Here is a 22,348-nt window from a genome sequence, read left to right as displayed (position 1 = left end):
GAGGCATTTTAGCTAAGCATGCAAATTACAGGTTGTTTATATAAATAGATTAATTAAGCATCTGCAGTACGATTTAACAAACCTGAACGTCACTATAAGACTTGTCATGGTGTGGGCAAATTAATATGACCACAGGGCAGGTATTAATTGTGTGAAGACAAAATAAAACAATTTACTTCCCAAAATGATGGCTTATTATTTCCACAATATTTTTATAATCGCTATTTAGCTCATATTTCTGTGTGCACACTTAAAATTTTATTCGTATTGTATATGAACAGTTTCTCACCACCTTTGACCAGAGTTATTTGACATATACTTGGTTATACAAGTGGCAAGTTGCAGATTACTTTTCTGGGAGGATCTTGGGGATCTGAACTCGCCTTTGCTATTGAGAACATAAACTCAAACGCAAACTATATTTAAATATTTTTTCCTCCGCCCACTTTGCATATTGTTATAATCTAATAATCTAATAATATAAAGTAAACTACAAATAAACTTGCCCAAACAAATAAGTATGTGTCTGTCTGGTACCTTAGCAAATCAGGAGCTAAATGTATAATAAAAGGCAGTTTTGCAGTTTAAAAAGCTTGCAAGTGGTTAAATATAGTGTCATTACGTCACTTGGTGTCTCAGTAAGATGGAATCAGCTAGCGTTGAGCAGAACAATGGACTGATTGATTTGGATTTGTAATCCTGCGGCAGCTGTATCCTCTTGCTGCCAACCTCGCTCACTGAGCCAAAAAACCCCAAACTCACATGAGACGATCATTATAAATCTCAAACACTTGAGCTTCTTTAACCATAAATATCCCCACCCCCTTCTCTAAAAATCCCTTGTTTTAATGAACTGGATTTTCTCCAAGTGGAGGGCTTGGCTGTGGAGCAGACACCTTATCTGTCAAAGGAGATCAAAGTAGCTCATAGGATCAGAGCTAAGCGAGCTCTACTGGTGCACCCAGCATTTAATTAGGTCCTAATTGGCTCACGGGTAAATGGACCTGCTGTGCAGGTGTAAACAAGCTGGTGTACAGTCCATTTACCTACAGGGGCATCTCTAAGGGGAGGAAAAGGAAGCTGTTATTATGGGCAGGGTGATGAAATTATGGTAATGAATGCGTAAATAGCAAAACGAGCACTGAATTTTGAAAGGCTGTTGGAATCTCATTTCTCCAAGCTTAAAGCGGGAGAAGAAAGAGTTCACTAAGCCATGAGACCTGACATGAACGCTGGGATACCTGTGACAGGTCCTGTTATTGTCATACCTGTGTGTGTGTGTGTGGTTTTTTTTTTTTCCAATGGTTCCTGAAGCTGCAACTTATCATATTAATAGACTTGGAGATGCATGTCTGAGTATTCAGCAATGGCTTCTGCATGATTCAGGAGCTGGAGGTACATGACAGCCTTCGATGGCGGAGTTTATAGTCTGCAGTTTAGAACTTGCTATTCTAGACAGTACATTATTGAATCCAGTGGGACGTTGTGGGGCTTAAATCCATTATTCATGGTAGTCAGGGTTTTTTTTTTTTTAACATTTGCCTCATGTGGTAGTGCAATTTTTTTCTCCAAAGTGCAAAACTGTTAACTTATCTCAGAAGTCAGTCTCCCAGGATCATTTTCAGAGAGTTAATGAGTCCCTCCCAAAGCTCAGCTTAGACACAGCAACAAATATGACCTAGCAAAATAAAAACAAGCAAATAAACAAACAAATAGATAAATCCAAGGCTTTTGTGTCCATTTTGCTGATAACTGCTCAGGTAGGCTGGCGTAATTGTGCTATTTCCAACTACCATCACTACTGTAAATGCAAAAAGCATTGTGGGGGAAAAAAATGGTTTTTTTTTGTTTTTTTTTTGTCACTAGCATGGTACCATCGATGGTACATCATCTGTACATTTAACGTGTATCTTTTACCTGGCGACATGAACATAGTGTACTGTAATTTAAAAAAAAAAAAAAGTAATATATATATATAACTGAACCTTAAGGACCACTGGTGTGACTTTTAAAGGCCTGTGTCTTTTTACTCTAAAAGTAATATCACGTAGTCAGACGTAATCAGACATAGTAATATCAGTGCTGTAGTTTGTTTGGCTCAAATTTACAAGAATAAACAGACAAACAACCAAATAAATAAAAGAATACTCTTTCTCATCCTTTGTATTAGATGGTCAGCTAACACACAGTTAAGTACAAAAGTTTGTACACCTTTAGCTACATGAAAAAGTACATTTAATTTATAGCAACATAGTTACTATGTACATAGTACATACATAGGAAGTGTTATGATTCACAGATGTTTCTTCAATAACAGCAACAAAGATTGTCAAATAGTGCATGCTAAGGTGTTATTAGTGGGAAAAACAATATCATATCAGTTAAAAAGTTTGTATTCACCTTTCTAAATGTGATAAATATTCTCTAATAATTTGTAGGCCCAACTTTAACCTTTATAACATTTACAATTCTACCAAATGTCATACTTTGCCTTTTCAAAAGTACACTCACATTTCATTTTTAACATCTCAGAATTATATTTGTACATTTTCCTCTTTCCATTTTCCGCTTTCTACCTAGAAAACATGGGGGATACACGTAGCACATTAAATGATTGAAAGGTTCATTTGCATGTAGTGTTGTTGACTGGCACTCCCATCAGGTGGCAAGGTAACGGTGAAGGGATCCCAGGGAGACATTCACGCCATGTGCAATGTAAATGTACAGCTAAGCCTTGTCATAGCAATGGATGGTGTTTATTCATACCCCACTAAACAGCCTGAGGCCCTGTAGTGCTCTGTTACTGTAAACAGTGAAGGAACAGGCTTTTAACCCTCACCTCTGCTACATTCATCCAGACAAATGATCAAACTGCTGAGGCATTTCGCTGACAGATTCCTCACATGACTGACCCTCATAGAACCTGATTTACAGACAGAGTGACGACCTTTCCATGAGAAGTGGAGTGAACTGTACCTTATATTTGACCCTCCATTCACATTCAACTATGTGTATCCAGTCTGCCATGTAGCTATTTCAGTAGAGACAGTAAATTGCTGGGGGAATTGGTTTGTCCATGCACAAATACACCACCATATGCAAACTATGTCTCTGTGTTGATGGCGTTCGAATTCAATTCAATACAGTGTTGTATGATTTGGGTGTGTGCGGTTTTCTGCACAGCAGTGTCAGGTTATGTTATATAAAAACATCACATGCATGAATCTCATCCAAGAATAAAATACCATAATATGCACCAAGGGCTCCTGTTGGCTCCCTGTTTGGATGCATTCAGTGGTGTCCATGAGCAAGAGCTGATAAGATCTCTCGCAGCACAACTCTCTTCATTATTGAATAATTCATCAAAGTAAATGTGTCAGATGAGGACCTGAACTGGCCCACTGTCTCGTTTTTCCAAGGACTAAGCAGATTCACTTGACTTGCCCAAAGATATAGTGTTTCCTGATGCTTTGTGATCAGGAGGTAAAGTAGACAGAATCCTGTCAGCAGGCGTAGTTTAGTGGTTTTATTCTTAGCAGAAAATCGCATATTTGAAATGGAGTTAAAAGAACTTAATTACAGAATTATATTCAAAGTCCTGCTAATAGTGTTTGTGTGTTGGAGTGGATTGAATGTCCCAGATGGATCACCAGTAGATATAATGTAGGATTGGAATTCTGGGTGTGAATCTGACCTCACAAATCACAGTCGTGTTGTGTCTTATTTTTTTTTGCAGTGGCCTACTTTCATAGAAGCAATTAACAATGCACATTTACATTCCCATCAAGGACAGTGGAAAACCCAGGAAGTTCTGTATGATTGGCTGCTTTATGTCTCCCTCAAATAAAACCAAATGCAGATTAAAAGGTAATTCAGACCTCCAGTGATATTACCATTTCCCAACCACCAGAGAACCTTCTACCTTCACGGATCCCATTATGTGATGGAAAACAGTCAGCCAGGGTGCACATAGTTGTGGGTGCAGTTATATTTTACTACATTGTTTTATATTCTCCCAGCAGCATAGCTACTCAATCAGCCCCTTTAGCAAGAAATGTCTTGGCTCACGGTCTATAGCTCACTGTGACTGTGTGTTTGCAGGCCAGCCCAAAGCAGCGGGTAATTCAGGAGCTGGAGGTGGAGAACATCCTGGCAACGCTGCCAGCTTTTCCCCGAGGAGCACCCCTCCAGCGGGCAAGACGCGCCGCTCAGGCCCTGAGCCGAGCCGCCAATTACTCAGTACTGATGGCCCAACAGCAGGTGGGTGTGCTGAGAGAAAGAAAAGAGAGAAGGCGGGAGACTGACTCACAGCTGTATTGGCTCGTCTGCGATTGTCTGGCTCTTTCGCTCTCCTCTGCAGCCAGCAGGGTGGTCGTGGTCATGCTTTTGTGTCAGTTATCCTTGTTAATTCCTGTCTTTTTCCATCTTTCTTCTTTTTCATATCTTCTGTTTCCTGTTCTCACTGCCGAGCCCAAGCTCACGCCTCCTCTTTGTGGTAATCTACCCCGCTCTGTATGCTAACAGTCTGTCAATGCCAATCAATATTTCATACTAAAATAACCTGACCGGGGCGTTCCTGTCTAAGCCTCCTGCTTCAATCTCAGGAGTCATCAAAACTGTTATTTCAGGAAAAAAGTCTTGATTGTACTTCCCTATTGTAGCACAGAAGGGCTAAGCCATGAATCATTCATGATACACTCTGCCTGACCAGGAGAAACACAATGATTAATGCAACACTTGTTGTGACGCCTCTCTACAGTCAGGAGCAGCATTGCCCAGGCGCCTCCTGACTCCGGGTTATGGGCCCATTATGCATTTTTAAAGACCTGGCATTTGTGAGATAGAGTGAGGAAATACACACTTATAAGAAGGCCATTTCACTCCATCTGTGTGCAATGTTAGATAGCGTGTTCATGAGATGTTGTGATTGCCTTTCGTCGAGACGAGGTCATGATGGTTATGATCTTTACCCTTTGAAAGAGTCTTTTTGAATGTGCTTCAAGACATTTGCTAGAATATAGAACTACAAAGTAGCACCTGCTTATCCAGTAAAAACCGTCTTCCTCAAAACAACATCTGGCCTTTTGGCTTGTTGTTGGAGATGCGTATTTTTGTCTTCTGTTCTGGTGATGTAGGTGAAAGCTCTTGAGGCTGAGTTGGACTTCCATAGAAGCTTGTACAGCCTGCAGGTCCGGACCATAGAGGAACTCATCCAGGGAATCCGACAAGCTTATCAAGCCTTCCAGGAGAACATCTCTCGGAGTCTGTGTGTTCCACTGCAAGGTAAATAGTCCTAAATTTCCAAAACAATTTGAATAGGCCCATGTGATCTGAAGGCAGTCATGTTTTTGGGGTTGCAGTGGAAATAACTGTCCTCTCACCAGGTTTGATTTGGTGTATTCTAACTTTCAAGCTTCAAACAGAAAAGTCATTAATGAAACATGAATTAACACCTCGGTCTAATACTGAGCAGTTTAGCCTTCAGCATAACGTGTTGCTGTATAAACCTGTTGTCTGCACTCTCACAAACTATTTTACGATCTTTACCTGAAATGATGCCATAGTGCTATTGAATTCTCGGCTCTGATTATTCAGAAAATGTTCATTAAACAGCAGCTCTGACAGTAGTGCAAGTGCAAGGCAAATCACAGGTTTATATTAATGCGTTCATTCTAATACATCATTGTTTCTATAGTGCCAGCTCATTCTCAGGGACATGTATGGCTCCACATAATCTGAGTCAAATAATAAACGGATTAAAAAACATGTTGTTATTTAACAAAGTATAATTGTTGATATGCTGAAGCTTTCTGTAGTTGTTTATTTAACATTTATGGAAGGAGTGTACCGTGTTAGCGCTTAGTAACAGTCAGTACTGAAGAGTCTTCAGGACAGAAGAGTTTACGCTGTTCATTTTGTTCTTTTTTTTGTATTATTAACTTCACGGGAAAGAAAAAAGAGAAGCTGGTGAGGGTACGATTGTGTATAGATGTTTATAGATTTGCCCATAATGTAAATGATAACTTGTGTTGTTGACGTTCCACAACATAGATATACAACTAGAATTGGCTAAAAAAAAAAATACAGGGTATTATTTTTAAATTAATCAAAAAAAATGTGATCACAGGGAATTTGCTGTAGTCTAAGAGGAATAACACTTCAGGGTATGCTGCAGAAAATAATCATCTTTGGGGTCATAACAGTATCTCTGCATTGTATCGGGACACGTTACACCACCTCGTTGTTGAATATTTTCCGATAACAACATGCCCTATAATGTTTTATTCCTTACATAGTCCATGATGTAAAAAAAGAAACTAATATATTTAGTAAATTTAACTTATATTGAACAGTATAGCAATCTTTACTCTCAGGAAGCTGAAAATTCTGTTTTTGCCATGCCTACAATTTTGAATACGATTTTGCTGCTGGTACTCATATCGCTTTTGTGCACAACCTCATGATTGCAATTTACTACCACAGAGTTGTATTTTGCTGTCAGTATGTCAAGCAGTGTCACACTCCATTCAAAACTGACATCAGAAATGGCATCAGTAGGCTATCACAGGCTCCTGAAGGGTGAAACAGCAGGACCTGAGTGACAACTAGCACATTCTTCAACCATTTGGTGTTTTTACAGAGGGGTAAAATGACATACTCTGGCATCGAGCATCTAACAGCTAGCAGAATGTTATCAGTACATTTTGCCCACCTTACACAAAGTGCCGTTCTAGGCAATTGCATAGTTCGCCTATATAGATGCAGCATGCAATTTGAAAAAAGCAGCAGGATAAAAACAGCGATCGGGTGCAGAACATTGCACTGTGCATCATCTTAGCCTGAACATTTTCTGGAAAGAGTAATTGTGTCTACCTGCAGCCCGCAAACATGCAGTTCCAGACATCAGTTATTTCTGCTTAGAACAAAGCACGTGATCAGGACACTGCTGTTTGGTAATATTGATCCTGCTGACTGTGGAAATGGGGATGGATGGGTTTTTATTTTATCAGACACTTGCTTGAATAATATATATATATTATTATATATTATATAGTATATCTCAGAGCTAGTGAGTGGTATCTCAAGTGCATCCTCAGCGCCTGCCCATTTTCATCTGCAGCTTGAATGAATGAATGAACGGGAAGGTTTCGAGCTAAAGTGGTGCGTGTAGTGTTCTTGCGTGCGTTTGTATTTTGGCATGTGTGAGTGTCTGCAGCATTACATGAGAACAGCTACTTAGTGAAGCCATTCAGGAGGTGATGAAAACAAAGTGCTGGTGGGGAGCGGCAGGCATGCATACCAAATTGTGTGTATATAGATGTGTGTGTGTGTATGTGTGTGTCCTGTATGTGTGGTAAATAAGCTCAGTCTTGCACCTGAAGATGCATTTGTTGTTGGAATAGAGCATATATGGCCTAGTGCTTCTCCACTCCTTTTCACTGGCACACATAACTCCTCATTAAAAGCTTAATGCTGGACCTCCTGCTTTGCCTCTGCATAATGTAGAGCATTTCCCCTAATCCAGTCCCCCAGATGGTCAACAGTTCTGCTCTGTTACAGATTGCATCACACCTGGAGCAAGCAAACAAACTGAATATCTGGTATTTGTGTATTTGTGTGTGTGTGTGTGTGTGTCTGTGTGTCTGTGTGTGAGAGAGAGAGAGAGAGACAGTGAGAGACAGAGAGAGAGAGACATACAGAGACAGACAGAGACAGAGAGAGAGAGACATTACAGGCCAACAATTTGGGAGCAGGTTGTTTAAAAAAAAAAAAAAAAAAAAAAAAAAAAAATCTGCAATAAGTCCATTTGCAAAAAACCAAAATGGTTGCCTGGAATATTGGTTCACAGTGATGTGGTATGATATGGGGAACACCATCATTGTTGCTAACAGTGAACAGTTCATAAAAATATATATAGATTTCATTAAAGGCAGCTGAGTAGTGAAACCCTAGCAAGCATCTGATGGCAAGAATCATGTTCAGTTTTAAAAACAAAATAGATAGGTATTATTGCTGCACTCTGCAAACATTTACCCGAATCCCATTTTTCTCTGTTGATGAACAAATTACAATCTATTATCTCATGCTTATGTAGTTCCTCACATAATTACAGACTTTTTTTTTTTTTTTTAACAAAGTTAATGTTCCAAGCATTTGGTCTGTCAGCATTTTGCCATCCATTTAGTGAGGCCATTCAGGAACTGAGACAGAGCAAGACATGTGGCCCGTGTGGATTTCCTGAGGCTTGACTTGGGGAAACACAGCTGTAAGAGACTTGTGAGGTCACCACATATCTGCTCTTTCTGTGTATTGTGCATACCAGAGCTCTGGAACATCATTAGTACAATGGGTGCAGGGTCTATAGATTTTAACATCTTACATATCATTGAAAGCACAAGACCACATTCCTTCCAGTCTTTAAGACAGACGTCTAGCATTCACTAGAGAATCTAGCATGTTTGCATGCTAACATGGCCAAAAACTGTCTAGTTTCCAAGGAATCTGACTGACAGAGAGACCAACCCATTGGCAAACATGCAAGATTATCTTGTTTAGTAACTGCTTGAAATAAAACACTTTTGGGATTCTGTAAGCTTTTTTTTTTTTTCCACTCCAGTGCCTATATTTTGTTCTGAAGAGCTCATTCTGTCAGAGCATTCAAAACGAAACTGACACATAGTGCATATACATAGATGTACATACTGTATAAACAGAAATGTAGAGAGCCAGTTTGGAACCGCCAAGATTCTGAAGCTTGTTGCCAGAAAAGGGTCCAAAAATGATCTTTCTGAATGGCCTCACTAAGTGGCTAGCTCACAGGACAGACTGAAAACTGGGAAGCAACACTAACTAAAAAGAAGTTTGAGGCTGAGACTACATTCCCTCTAAAGAATAATTTTTCTGTAAAAGAATTAAGTACTTCATACCTAAGTCCATATTCCACTGTGATTAATTTCAAACAGTTCCAGTGTATCAAGACGTGTTTCAAAAGTACAGCAATCTCTGGTGTGCATTTTTAAACCTCACTGGTGTCAGTGTGTAATTTTCATTTTGATTAACACACTTCACATAGAATTGCAAATATGCCAGCTCCTCTGTGTTTTGAGATGAATTAGCCACGCACATCTGAGCCATTCTGTTTCATACAGAAGACTCTTTCTCTCCTTTTTCTCACTTTTTTCTGTCGTTTTTTCCCATTTTTTTCCCAGATGTCCTTTCATGTTATGAGGATCTGAGGAGCACAGCGTCAGAGGCTGCACTTCACCGCTTCCTGTCAGCTTTTAAGAGCAACTTGGCGCAGATACGAGAGGCAGTGGATGCCTTCGGCCCTTCAAAGAGTGAAGGTGGATCAATGCCTGTCTCAGACTCTATCTCTCTGTCTCTGTCTCTCTCTTCACTACGTCTCTTTCGCTGTTGAACTGAAATCTACTTTCTAAGCCTGAATCAGCTCGTGATCCTAGGGCTGTTAAGCTTTTGAATTATTGGTAATGTCCTAGAAAATTCCAACAGTTATCCCAGTATTGCGATTTCTGCCAAAAGTTATGCAAATCAGAGCATTTTATTATTACAATATACAGTTGAGTGCAAATGTTTGCATACCCTTACTTGGAAATGATGAAAGAGTCATCATTTTTCTTCCACTCTGGTTGTGTCTTTGCGTCTGTTTCTTCCATTTCTGAATGATGAGTTTCACTGATGGTAACGGCATCCCCAAACAGACTCCTGTCATCTCCTTCTTCGGCTTCAGCAAAGATCAAACATTTGAGTTTGCTAACAAAAATAACTGCTGACTTTAACTTGATGTAATATTTAGGCTGTATGAGGTAACAGGTTTTCAATACAACACCACCATTAACTGAACGTGGAATTCTGTTCTGTAGAGAAAATCTCAAATGTAGGCCTTTTTTTTGCAGAGAAATGAAGGGGGGTGCAAACTTTTATACTAAACTAGAGTTACTAGCAAATGAAAAAATGTCATTATTCACTATTTCCTGATTCCTAGCACTTTTCTTTGCTTCCATTATGCGTCATGTAGCAATTTCAATATTCTGGCTACTAAACAGGACACCAGTTTTGATTCACCTAAACACATTTCCCTGTGAAAATGAACAGATGGAAGAAACGCCTACAGCCTAGGTGCGGCTTTGAATCTGTGTATTTATTTTTAATATGTAACCCGAATGTTTAATTCACTGCTGTCTGCTCCTTCTCGATCAAGTCTGTCCTGCTACTCCTTCCTGCCAGAATCTTTCTGCCCTAATACAAATCCTTGTATTTTTCCATTACAAACACAGACAACAGCTGTTAGGGGAATCGTACATGCTTTCACACAGAGTGGAAAAAAGATTCCGGCAGGCAGGGACATTTCGGCACAATGCTGAAAGCCGTTGCTTTCTTCCCCACCCCCCCAAAAACCCGCCAACGCTTTCACAAATTTAGTTGCTCCAGTTTCAGCTGTCAGTTTGCACGCAGTATTAACAGATTCTTCAATCCAGTGTTACGATATCAGAGTTTAATTCACAAGTTTATTATTATAAGAGGTGGGAAACATATCAAAAAATCTCATATGAATAGAAACGAAAATATTTAGGCTTTTTTTTCCCCCCACATAATGCCAGGGGGAGAAAGCGAACAAGTTTAATGACTCCTTTACTTAATGTCTACCATGGAAAATATTTACCATGGAAAATAAGAGAAAATAAAACAATTGGTACAAAAATACATTAGAGTGCAAAAGTTGCATACCTTTTAACTAAAGAAAACAAAGAACTTTATTTTTGCCAAGAAGACATTAGGGGTGTGTTTTACAGATGTTCAGATATTCCTGCATCATTACAGGTAACTAAAACAGCCTTTTTCTCCTGGATATCTCAGTTTAACTCTATCAGGTATCATACACTGCCTTTGTTAAAACTGTCAGTTTTATAGAAGTACTGATAATACACACATTATCTAAACGGTTGATCATGATACGTTATCATATCAGCTAGCTCTAGTTATTGTTTGAATCATCAGAAAATTCAATAAAATAAAAACACTATTCTCTGAATTTTTTCTGATTACTGTGTGCTGCATCCGAGTAGCCCAGATTGGTATGTGGCCCAGATTACAGTCTTACACTGGAGTGCAAAAATGCAATGCTCTCCTGTGAGTGAGGGAGTGTGGGAGTAGGAGAGTAGGTGAGCATGAGGTAGGGTGAGAGTGTGGGTGTGAATGAGTGTTGGAGGGAGGGAGGGAATGTGTGGCATTGGGAGGGAGGAGGTGAAGCAGTGAGTGAGGCAGTGAGTGTGGGAGTGAGGGAGGGAATGAGAGTGAGTGAGGCAGTGAGTGAGAATGTGAGTGAGAGAGTGAGGCAGTGTGTGTGGGAGTGAGTGAGAGAGCAAGTGAGAGAAAGATTGTGGCAGTGAGTGAGTTAGTGAGTGAATGAGAGAGCGAGTGAGGCAGTGAGTGAGTGAGTGAATGAGAGCGCAAACGATTGAGTGAGAGAAGAATTGTGGGAGTGAGTGAGGCAGTGAATTAGAGAGTGAGTGAGACATCGAACGAATGAGTGAGAGAAGGATTGTGAGAGTGAGTGAGGTAGAGGGTGAGTGAGGCAGTGAATGAGTGCGTGAATGAGACAACGAATGAGTTAGTGAGTGAGTGAGAGAAGGATTGTGGGAGAGAGTGAGACAGTTTGAGGGAGAAAGTAAGGCAGGAAGGCTGGCGTAATGGAATGACTCAACAAAAAGCTGACACGAGTGTGTGAAAGGGTGTAACGTGGTGTGAACATAAACAGGCACCTTGTGTTAGTGTGTGATTATGTTAAAGTGTGCACTGATGTATAATAGCTTGGTATAGTATGGCGAATGTGTGAGTGTGTATGTGAGAGAGAGAGAGAGAAATAGCAAGGAAAGATTTAGTCCTCTATGTGTGTAGGCATGTTTTTATATCTTGGTGGGGAACAAATGTCCCCACAAGGATAGAAATATCCTTTAAATATTAGAAATATTTTAAAAAACTAAAAGAGCCAAAAGTTTTAATTTCGGTTACTGCAGTTATGGTTAGGATTAGCTTTAGGTGTAACATATCATTAATTAGCTGCATTAATAATTACACCATTGGAAGGTCCTCAGAAAGTTAGTAAGATGTGTGTGCGTGTGTGTGCGTGTGTGTGCGTGCGTGCGTGTGTGTGTGCGTGTGTGTGTGTGTGTGTGTGTGTGTGTGTGTGTGTGGGCACACCGCAGTTGGCCCTGGTGTGTGGTTCTGCGAGTGTGTGAGTCACTTATCCGTGCTCGGTGTTGGTGTGTGGTTATGGGCGTGTGACAGACATGGACTGCAGCCCAGACCTCCCCGTGTAGGAGCCCGTGGCAGCACAGGCCTGATTAGACTCCACTCAGCAGACTTGAGTGTTGACATCAGCCCTTAATAACCACACACACACACCATTACTGCATACTCTTGGATAATAAATATGACACCCAGGGCTGTGTGACCGTGGTTGTGGCTGCACCTGTCACAAATGTCCCACACTGTAGCCTGCACACACTAAAGTTCACACTTCAGCTCATGCTTCTCTTATTTTCCTCTCCTGAATTCAGTGAACATGCTGATAGAGTGTAGTGAAATGAAACCAATGTCATTACTGAGTAGTGTTCATAGAGCTACAGGACATCTACAGAAATCTACAGAAACATTTATAAATGCTTTTTCCGATGCACATGAGTGATCATAAAGAGTGAATCTGTCAAGTGATCAGGTTGTCAACATTTTTGTTCACATCAGGTTGTGTTATGACATGTTTTGAGCTGACTGACTTATAAATGCGGACACAGCAAAAAATGTAGGAAATACTCTAGCAGAGCCAATAAACATATTACAAAAAAAAACTATTGTTTTTAAACACGAACCAGTGCAGCTTCTGTAGCAGATCCTCTGTTGCTGCTTATCCAATCATTTGCCTTTATGCAAATTATTTAGCTGAAGGCAGCTGATCAGACCAGAGACTAGCTCCAAGGCTAGAAAGGGGAGAGTTCATGGATTCTCATAGATTTTCATGTTATTTACCCTCTTTTGCCTGATTAGCTGACAACCTGGCATGTTTGAAGAGCTTTGAGAAAGAAAACATACCAGTTTGAAATGTTTTGTATACGAAATGTAAATAAACTAACCACTAATAGTTTAGCATTACAAGGTAACTCTTGTCACCATTCAGTCACATTAGTTGCGTATCTGGACGTTTGTAAGTAAGGAATTTTAGGTTTAAAAAAAAAATAATCCGAAAATGTTGCCTTGCTTAAGTATTTATAAATATAAGATAAGAAGCTCCCAGCAGAATAGTGTTTGCCCTATTGCCCAGCACTCATGAGTTCGAATCCCGGGCAATGTCGTCTAGGCCGTGCTCTCTGGGTGGAAAGGATACTCAGGATACTGGCATACTCTCTCTCTTCCCTGTCAATCACGGAGACGAGTATCTGTGAGCTCATGTATGAGAAAGAGGATGGATAGCACTTTCCTCTGAGTGTGTTACGTCGCCCTGTGAAATACCATGAGCAGCAGTTCGAAAAGAGGAGCTTGGCTGGCTTCACGTGTCTTGAAAGAAACACGTGTTAGCTTTCACCCTCACATGTTGATAGCTATGTTCCATGTTGATACGATCCGTGCTATTCCCATTAAATTCCCATTTTGAGTTCAGGGCACAGCCCAGATTTCACCATCACTTGACAAGTCATGTCACATTTTTATCATTATGTCACTGTGAAGTAGTTTTCACCCCAGAAAGAGTCATGCTTGTTATTGTTCATGGGGCATATTCTAATAAGCATCAGAATGCTTTTATAAATGTTTATGTAGCTGTATCTCTGTTATCATGAAGGGTTTATATAGATGTCATGTAGCCATATGAGCACTACCCTTCGCTAAAGTGTTAGCATTAAGTTATTTGCCTGTTTGGCATCTGTGTGATCTGTAGCAGCTCTGTGCTTTTCAGAAACAGTACTTTTTTGGCAGGCATCATAGCTTTGCATATAGAAGTTCTTTATATTAATATAATATTTATATATACAGTGTGTGTATGTATGTGTGTGTGTGTGTGTATATATATTTATATATATATATATATATATATATATATATATATATATATATAATATTTAAAATGTTTAATGATGTAGTGTCTGTGTATTTAGCTTAACAGAGGCTTAACAGACTCTTTCTAGTCAGTTTTTTTTTTTTTTAAAAAAGGTGCTTTTACACTATTACCTCACTATTACAAACAAGAAAAAAAATGGTGAACCTGATTTTTGCTACCATTTATTTGCTTTAGCTTTTAACAGACCAGTTTATTATAAAAAGATTCATTTTTGTTTTGGGGAAAATTCTGATTAATACATTATTTTATTACTTTTGAACCACTTTTACAGATTTATGAATATTATTTTCTGTTATTCCTCTCCTGTAAAGCTGCTTCTTTCTACAAAAATAAAGATTATTATTATTATTATTATTATTATTATTATTATTAGTATTATATTTCCACCATAGCCATGCGAAAGCCATCTGAAACACAAGCCATTGCCCTGCTTCACTTTCTTCCATCCCAAACACTGGAATGAACGGCCTTCATCAGCTTTCCAACTCAAACACCTCCTCTTCATCTCTCTGCACCATTCCAGGTTTTTCTTAGGTGGCCCTGGTTCCTCGGGGCTCTTTCTCTGTGTGTGTGTGTGTGTGTGTGTGTATGTGTGTGTGTGTGGTCTTCAGCAAGGCAGCCACTAACCGCCCCGAGCTTTTCCTGTGCTGCTTCTCCCTTACACCTCTCTCTTACCCTCTCTCTCTGTAAATCTATCTATTGCTCTCTTTCTCACCCCTGGTGCCAAGCACTCGCTCTCTGCAAAACTGCTCTGACTGGAGACACCGACGGCAAATATTTACACAATGAGCTGATGGAATGCCGCCTTTTCATGGCCTGACGTGGCTCTGCAGAAGGGGTGCATCATTGCATTCAATCATCCATATAATGTTGCCTCTCATAGATATTTATGTAGCCTTATGGAGCATCTTCTCTTTAGTCTGGCAAATAGCAGCGAGAGTGTGGCAGCTCACTGCAGGCTTCAGTTGCCCCAGGAAGAACTTGAAGCTTGTGATCAAGGAAATAATTCAGATCGAAATATATTGTCACTTTTATGGATTGGAAATGAAGAGCAATGCAACCTTGCTGAGTTGGACAGCTATGTCATTTAGCACTGTGTCACTTTAAAACATTATATATGGTGTCTCCTATTATTGTGTTCTGTGCTTCGTTATGAAGATTCATTTTCATATATACTGATAATCGATTGTCCTAATACACTTGACTACGTATGATACATCTTCAACAAGCGGTAGTCCAGCGGATCCTCCCCATCATGCTGCCTCGTAGCTGTGTTAGCCAGATAACTACTTTATGGGAAAACTGGAAAATTTATCTTGGCAGCAAGTATTGTTAACATTATCAAAAGTTACTTAGTTACCAGATATTTCTTTACCCTCCCTATACGAGGGTTGTTTTTTCCCTGTAATGAAAAACCCTGGGATCTTTTATCCACCTGAATGTATCCACACACACTCATCAGCTGCTTTATTAGAAAAACATCATCTGGTCTTTTTCCAATCTTCAACCGTCCAGTTTGGCTGAGCCTGTTCTCACTGTAGCCTCAGATTCCAGTTCTTGGCTGACAGGAGTGGAGCCCGGTGTGGTCTTCTGCTTTTTGGAGCATATCCGCCTCAAGGTTTGATGTCTTGTGCATTCTGAGATGCTTTTCTGCTCAACATGGTTGAAAAGAGTGGTAAAGAGTTATCATAGACTTCCTGTCAGCTCAAACCAGTCTTTCTGTTCTCCGTGGACCTCTGTCATCAGCTAGGTGTTTCTGGAACACAGAACTGCTGCTCACTTGATGTTTTTATTTATTTATTTTTTTTTACTTTAGCAACTGCTGTGTACTGTATGTGCATGTGTATTTTCTGAAATATTCAAACTCTTCTGGCACCAACAACCATGCCATCCTGAAAGTTACTGAGATTACATGATGTGAACATTAACTGAAGCTCTTAACCTGTATCTGCATGCCACTGTCATGTGATTAGCTGTTTGGATAATAGCATGAATGAGCAGAGGTACAGGTCTTCCTTACAAAGTCTATTTTACTGGCTTTGTTGCAGTACTCTTTATTTTCTTCTGAAGTAAAGTGAGTAATGTTAGCCATCTTTCACCCCAGTTACATTCATGTTGTGCAGCGAAGCCAGAAATACTGTTCCAAATATGGCGATCACAACAGAAAAATCATGTGGATATGAATCACTAGGATATGAAAGCAAGGAAAGATAAGGTGTCTCTTCTGACCTTTGAAATGTCAGGTTTGAGGACTGTTCAAACCTTCATTTATCTGCCCCGACTATTTCAGAGATATGAAAGCACCTTGGCAAAACGCAATTTACTTCAAAACAAGATAGTGCTTGGTCTTGAGCTTTTCATTTCCCAGTTACAAGTGTTTGTTATCAGGCTGTGTAACGTTTCTATAGAATACATTGTGCTATAGGTGACGGCAGTGCCTCAGTTATCAGCTAGTGCTTTTCCTTTGTCTTTTGCCTGTTATCACCATATCTTTGTGTGTCAGTCAGTCCAAGGACCTGCCCCTGAACTGCTTATCTCAGACGGTAGCTCTATACCGTCGAGGTGATGTGTTAGGGCACTTAACACCCAGTGAGCTGATATAGACTCACCTAGAATTCATGCAGGGCATAAGAGACCTGTCGAATCCATACTGCTTCTGTCTGTTAGCACTATCAGAGTGAATGGGGTATTCCTCTCAGGGTGGAATGATCGTATTCGTCTCTGCCTGCAGCTCGTCTCAAATTGGACAGAGGATCATGGTTGAACGGAAGCATGAATTAATGCTGGAAAGATGAAGTTTGCAGAAGAAGTGCAAATAATACAATGATAATCAATGCTTCTGAACTTTTTTTTTTTTCTTAAAAACATTTCGATAAAGAGATAAATGACATGTCAGCTCATAAAATATGTGCTTTTGTCCAATACATATTTAGATTACATACTGTAGGTAGTCAAATATCTGGTAACTACACTAGGTAGCTATCTAATGATAGATTATTTAAGTAGCAGTCAGTACTAGTTAACTAGCTAACGCTACCTCAGTGTGTAATGTTATGAATGTTAGTGTTGGTGATGTAGTTAACGTTAATGCACGTTGAATAACGGATAATGGGAAAAAAGTGTAACAGTGTTACGTCAGTTTTGAACAGAGATAGCTAACATCAGTAATTTGGTGTGACGTAGCAAACCAGTATTAGCTTAGTTACATGATAGTGTAGTTTTATTTTGAAACGTGTAGTTGAGCTACCAAAAAGGACTGTCTCTAGCTAGAGGATGAACATGATGTTTGAAAAGTAAACTCCATCCACTGGCTATTTGAAACAATGAATTTCCTCCTGCCTTTGTCTTCCAGAACAGGTTTTGAAGTGAAGTAATTAGTAGTTTTGCACATGAGCAAAAAATAGATAAGGAGGGTAAAGTAATGAAAGAGGATCAGTATGGTTGTGTTTTTATAAGACTGTCCCAATTTCGGTCAAAATGAAAGTGTCTCTGTTCTGTCAGACAGACGACTAAAATACTTCAGAAACAAATAGCTAATGTGACTTGATTACTCGTCTGTATTTGGGGTTTATTTGAATGTCTGTAACTTACAAGCTTTACATATTCTGAATGTGTGAGATGCCACTGCACAATAAAATAGATACCATTATCTCACCTTACACCTCTAATTTATTTCTTCAATGCTTTTAAGTCATTTTCCATATGAGAAGCATTGTGGCATGAAAGTGAGCGAGTTAAGGGGTTTTCCATGCAGCAGCTGCAGCCCTTAGCGAAAGTATTTCCTCTGTTAGTCAGGTGACTTTGCCGAGGCCTGACAGAGATTTACAGCCCTCCTGATGCATACCTCTCCCCATCTGAACAAACTCCTCATTTATCTTCCCTTCGTTTTACACTCCCACCTTTTGAGCCTCATACTCTGCCTCTCTGAAAGGAAGAGTGTAATGTAAATTGAATGTAAACTCTGGATTAAGGCTTTCATGCACGCAAAGAGCTAAAGGTCCATCGAGGCTCATTTATTACGGCACTGCATAGCGGGTTTGTTTGACGTGAGTGAGTGTTTAGATTGAGAGTAAAGTTACAGTAATAAAGCTGTATGCTGACTTTTTGCACTGGTGATAGAAATGCTGCTGGTGTTGTAGCACCAATTAGTATAGTACAGTAATAATACTTCTGAACAGTGGTAATGAAGATAGAGTGGTAACAGGCTCGGTATTGGCCTGAAATGCTGAATGAGTGCACTGTAACTGAGACAATTATGAACTCGAGTGATGTAGCTGAGGTTGAGGAACTGTCAGAGCCAGAATTCACACACTATGCTGATAGTACTGGCATTTCTACCTCTGGGGTTTTTCCAGTGTTTCCAGGGGCATGATGGTAGATGTCATATTTAATTTAAATATGTTAAATTTAAATTAAACTCTCTTTTAGGCCACACCCACTTTGGGTTTAAATCCAACTAGGGATAAAGATATGGAAATTTGGAGCCCTAAAGAGATACAGATAGTGTCATTGCATTATACCCCTAATATGCTCATATATTTAACATTAGCTTGCGTGATCATATTTTAAAAAACATAGCTGCAATTTTCTTTTTTTCCAAAAGGAATGAGAAAAAAATGATTTGACACATGATGCTGTGTGTCAGATTTTTATTTTATTTTTATTTTATTTTTTTGAGGTTTTCATCAGTCCTGTGTTTCTGTGTGTGTAGGAGATGAAGCCCTGGCGCAGTATGGCCATGACTTCCTGCACACTGTGGAAAAGCTCCTGAAAGAGTGCACTGAGAACAGAGAGAAAGCAGCAAGTCAGCTGCACTCCCTCCAGCAAGAGCAGCAGCAGGCAGTTCAGACCCTGCACGTCTTGCGAGCCCAGAGGAAGGAAGTGAGCACAGAAAAGGCCCAGCTCCAGTCAGCATGTTCTGGGAACGCTCAGTGCGAGAGTCCTGCTGCTCAGTCTGGAAGTGCGGAAAAATCCAGAACTGCACCTAAAGAGCCGTCTACAACGCCAGCCGAGCAGAGAAACCGAGTGATCCGAAGAGCTCTGTCAGTCCATGCCTCCAGAAACAGCTCGTCTCAAGAGAGGGGGGTCAACCAGAGGCCGGGCAGAGAGGAGGATGGGCTGAAGAGGAGGAGTTCTTTCAGAAGCAAGAGCAGGAAGACAGCAGATAGACCTGATTGGCAGACCTAGCCATGTTGAGAGAAAGAAAAACCGTTTACCGTTTAAGCCCAACCTCTCCATTTTCATACTACTTGCCTGTCCTGTGAGATAGTGAACTCTTGAATAGTGAGGTGTGTATGTGTGTTGGGGGGGTTAGGGGGGGTTGCTAATGTCTGTTAGAAAAGTCTTTCCAGCTACACAGACCTGCTGGAAGTTAAAGCACTTAAAGAGCGTTATTCCACTGATGTCAAGCAAAGTCCACGTGTATTTTTTTCAGCTTTCAGGGCCTCAGTCAAGGCGAGAGGACGACAAGCCTGGGGGTGCGTTACAGGATGACACAATAACACTCTGTTTTTATTCACTTCCTTCAAATAGCTGTCAAGGCAGGTGTGTTTTTTAAAGTTCAACATGCCCTGCTCCTATTATAAAGCCTATTTCTGTGTGTTGCCTTTGTTTGGATAGGTAGAGTTTACTCTGTGTTTATTTAAACTGACATTTTTGTAAGGAACTCTAAAGGCAACATGAAACTAAACCTGCAAACCTGACCATTTTTACCTTTTTAGTTCATGTCCTGATCACACTATCAGTATCAGCCACTTAAATGACAGAATTCTTGTTTCTTCCATCAATATGCAATGGCTTATTATGTCTATAAAATTCTTCTGATTTTTGACTACATCAAAATAAAAACATCAATTAATAAGATCATTTCCTGATTTACCTTCCCCTCCCCCGGCTATCAGTGGGCCTCATTTATGGATCTTTTAATAAATATTTTCGTAGGCCAAAGTAATACTGATTTTCTTCAGTAATACGGATTTTCTTCATAATCTTGTGTGTACATTGATAAATGCTTAATTAACAAAAATAAATGAACAAGCACATTCACAGCACAGCTGATTTCGATTTAATGATGCCCACTAAACACACACTAACTCTAACACTAACATTCTCATTTTTATAGGGTGCTATTTTTTTATCCTTAATTAAAGTCTTATTTGTTATACTTTATTTATAGCTTTGTTTTCTTTGCTTACTTTCATTAATGTGAAACTACTAAGTCTCAAAATTTTCACTAAACGTGTGCGCTATTGCAATAAATAAGCTATTTAAACTTGACAACGTAATCCTTATATAAATTTGAAGTAACTTGAGATAACGATACGATCTGAAGCTTATGCATCATGGATCACATTAATGACTCTCCTTATGCGTAATCTCAGGAGCTCTTCTAGGAAATGAACATTGAATGAATCCCAAATTTTTTACGTAAATGCTCCTGTGAATGATTTAGGAATAAATTTGTTTGTATCTGGCTTGATGAGGCCCCCTGAGTGAAAACACATATTTGCTTATTTTGGAAACGCCCTTTTTTCACAATCCAGTAAAATTCCAATGGATAAAGCGAAATTCCAGCCGTACAATATTTCCTGCCCAAATATCCAGTTTCACTCAGAAATCTGTCACGTCACTGAAAAATGCACTATGATTTTCATTTCACGTTGTCTTTGATAAATAAGTTGTGTCTGTGTGTCCTTGCTGATTCGAGCACAATGAGGTTTGATATATCAGCTACTTCACGTTCCCTTTGTAAAGCATTGCAGTCTTCGAGCTGTTAGATTTGTTTATTGTACACTTTTGTGGCTTGTTGCCTTTAGGCCACAGGATTCATTGAATATTCATGATGCTTGAATGTTTGTTACTGACACCATTAGCATATTTCTTCCAGATTAGGCCCTCCACCCACAGCAGGTCATAAAAGACACCCCCCTGAGTCCTCCATCTCACGCTTATTGTACAATACAGTATGACATCTCTGCCATTAGACAGCAGCGTTGTTGTCCCCTTTTTCTCTCCTCCTCTTTTCTCTTGCTGCTTCTTTCTCCACACAAAGGTAGTCATGGGACACATTAGTCACCTCCATGCATCTGTCTTCCTCTCTGACGGCTTCGATGTGAAAACAAAAGGCAGAAAGACTGAGCGAGAAGATGAGATAAGACGAGTAAAATGCGAATAGAGTCATTCTTCTTTCTCAGCCCTGCAGCTTTTAGATGGAAAAAGTGCTTTCTCTTAAGTCTTTCTTTCCTAAATTTCACTGTCATGCATTATGCATAAGACTCCCGCCCTCGTACACAAACACTTCAGGGCCTGCTTTTACTTTTACTCTCTTGCCATGAGCATGTCTCTCTCTCTCACTCTCTCTGTCTATCTGTATTCACCTCTCTCTCATTTCAACTGTCTGACTCTCCTTCCATCCTCCCTGTAGGAACACAAATGGCTCAGGATGAGCTATTTCCTCTCTGAACTCTAACTTGATTATTCTGCATTTGTCCTCCATCTTATTTTTTTTATCCTTCCCTTATGCCTTGTTGCCCCACACACACATTTGTCACAACGAAGACTCATTTAATAAAAATCTCCCTTGGGCCATCAATAGAAAAGGCCAAAAGCATCATCAGCCTCAGTTCATTTCTTTAATTAAACAGTTCCAGGGATAAAAACAAAAATGTTTAACGTGACTAATCCGTTTCAGGCACATAAATGTGGTCTGTGATATGGAGCTTTCAGAACTTATTAATGGATTTTAAACGAGTTCTAAGATATGCTTTGAGTTATGTGTACTGATGAACTTCGGTTAGGTTGGACTTGTTTAATGGGGATTTTTTTAATACAACATTTTAAAGGAATACTCCTGATTTTTTCAACCTAATCTCCATCTGTATTTGTAATGTATGTGTGATTACCATGCACAAGAATTTTAATCTGTTTCCCTGTACTGAGAAAACAATGTAAAACCTGTTGACTCACCACTATTGTATTTATAATGAAAGTCTAAGGGTGGTTGTTCCATTTGACTAATAAACACATAAAATATACAAAAAAAAAACCCCATAAAAGTACACCTGCTCATTCATGCAACTATCCAATCAGCCAATCATGTGACAGCAGTACAATGCATAAAATCCTGAAGATACAGGTCAAGAGCTTTAGTTCAAGCTCACATGATCTTTAACCGTCCAGTGTCTGTGAGCCAACTGTATCCTCAGATTCCTGGTCTTGGCT

The 22,348-nt window shown here is 39.7% G+C and overlaps 1 protein-coding gene across 4 annotated transcripts in view; it reads left to right on the top strand.

The window, feature by feature from the left end:
* Positions 1 to 20,291, top strand: part of LOC113536957 (uncharacterized) — a 69,472-nt gene extending 49,181 nt beyond the window's left edge. For all 4 annotated transcript variants that reach the window (XM_053229153.1, XM_053229150.1, XM_053229151.1 and 1 more), the window contains 5 exons: positions 4,102 to 4,260; positions 5,136 to 5,283; positions 9,210 to 9,344; positions 18,840 to 19,416; positions 19,563 to 20,291. In XM_053229153.1, coding sequence (XP_053085128.1) covers positions 4,102 to 4,260; positions 5,136 to 5,283; positions 9,210 to 9,344; positions 18,840 to 19,315 — 918 coding nt within the window. In that variant the 3' untranslated portion in view covers positions 19,316 to 19,416; positions 19,563 to 20,291. The remainder of the gene's footprint in view (positions 1 to 4,101; positions 4,261 to 5,135; positions 5,284 to 9,209; positions 9,345 to 18,839; positions 19,417 to 19,562) is intronic.
* Positions 20,292 to 22,348: the final 2,057 nt, after the last annotated feature.

The sequence above is a fragment of the Pangasianodon hypophthalmus genome, chromosome 24, assembly GCF_027358585.1.
Source record: "Pangasianodon hypophthalmus isolate fPanHyp1 chromosome 24, fPanHyp1.pri, whole genome shotgun sequence".
NCBI lineage: Eukaryota > Metazoa > Chordata > Actinopteri > Siluriformes > Pangasiidae > Pangasianodon > Pangasianodon hypophthalmus.
This window is presented reverse-complemented; position numbering and strand designations above follow the sequence as displayed.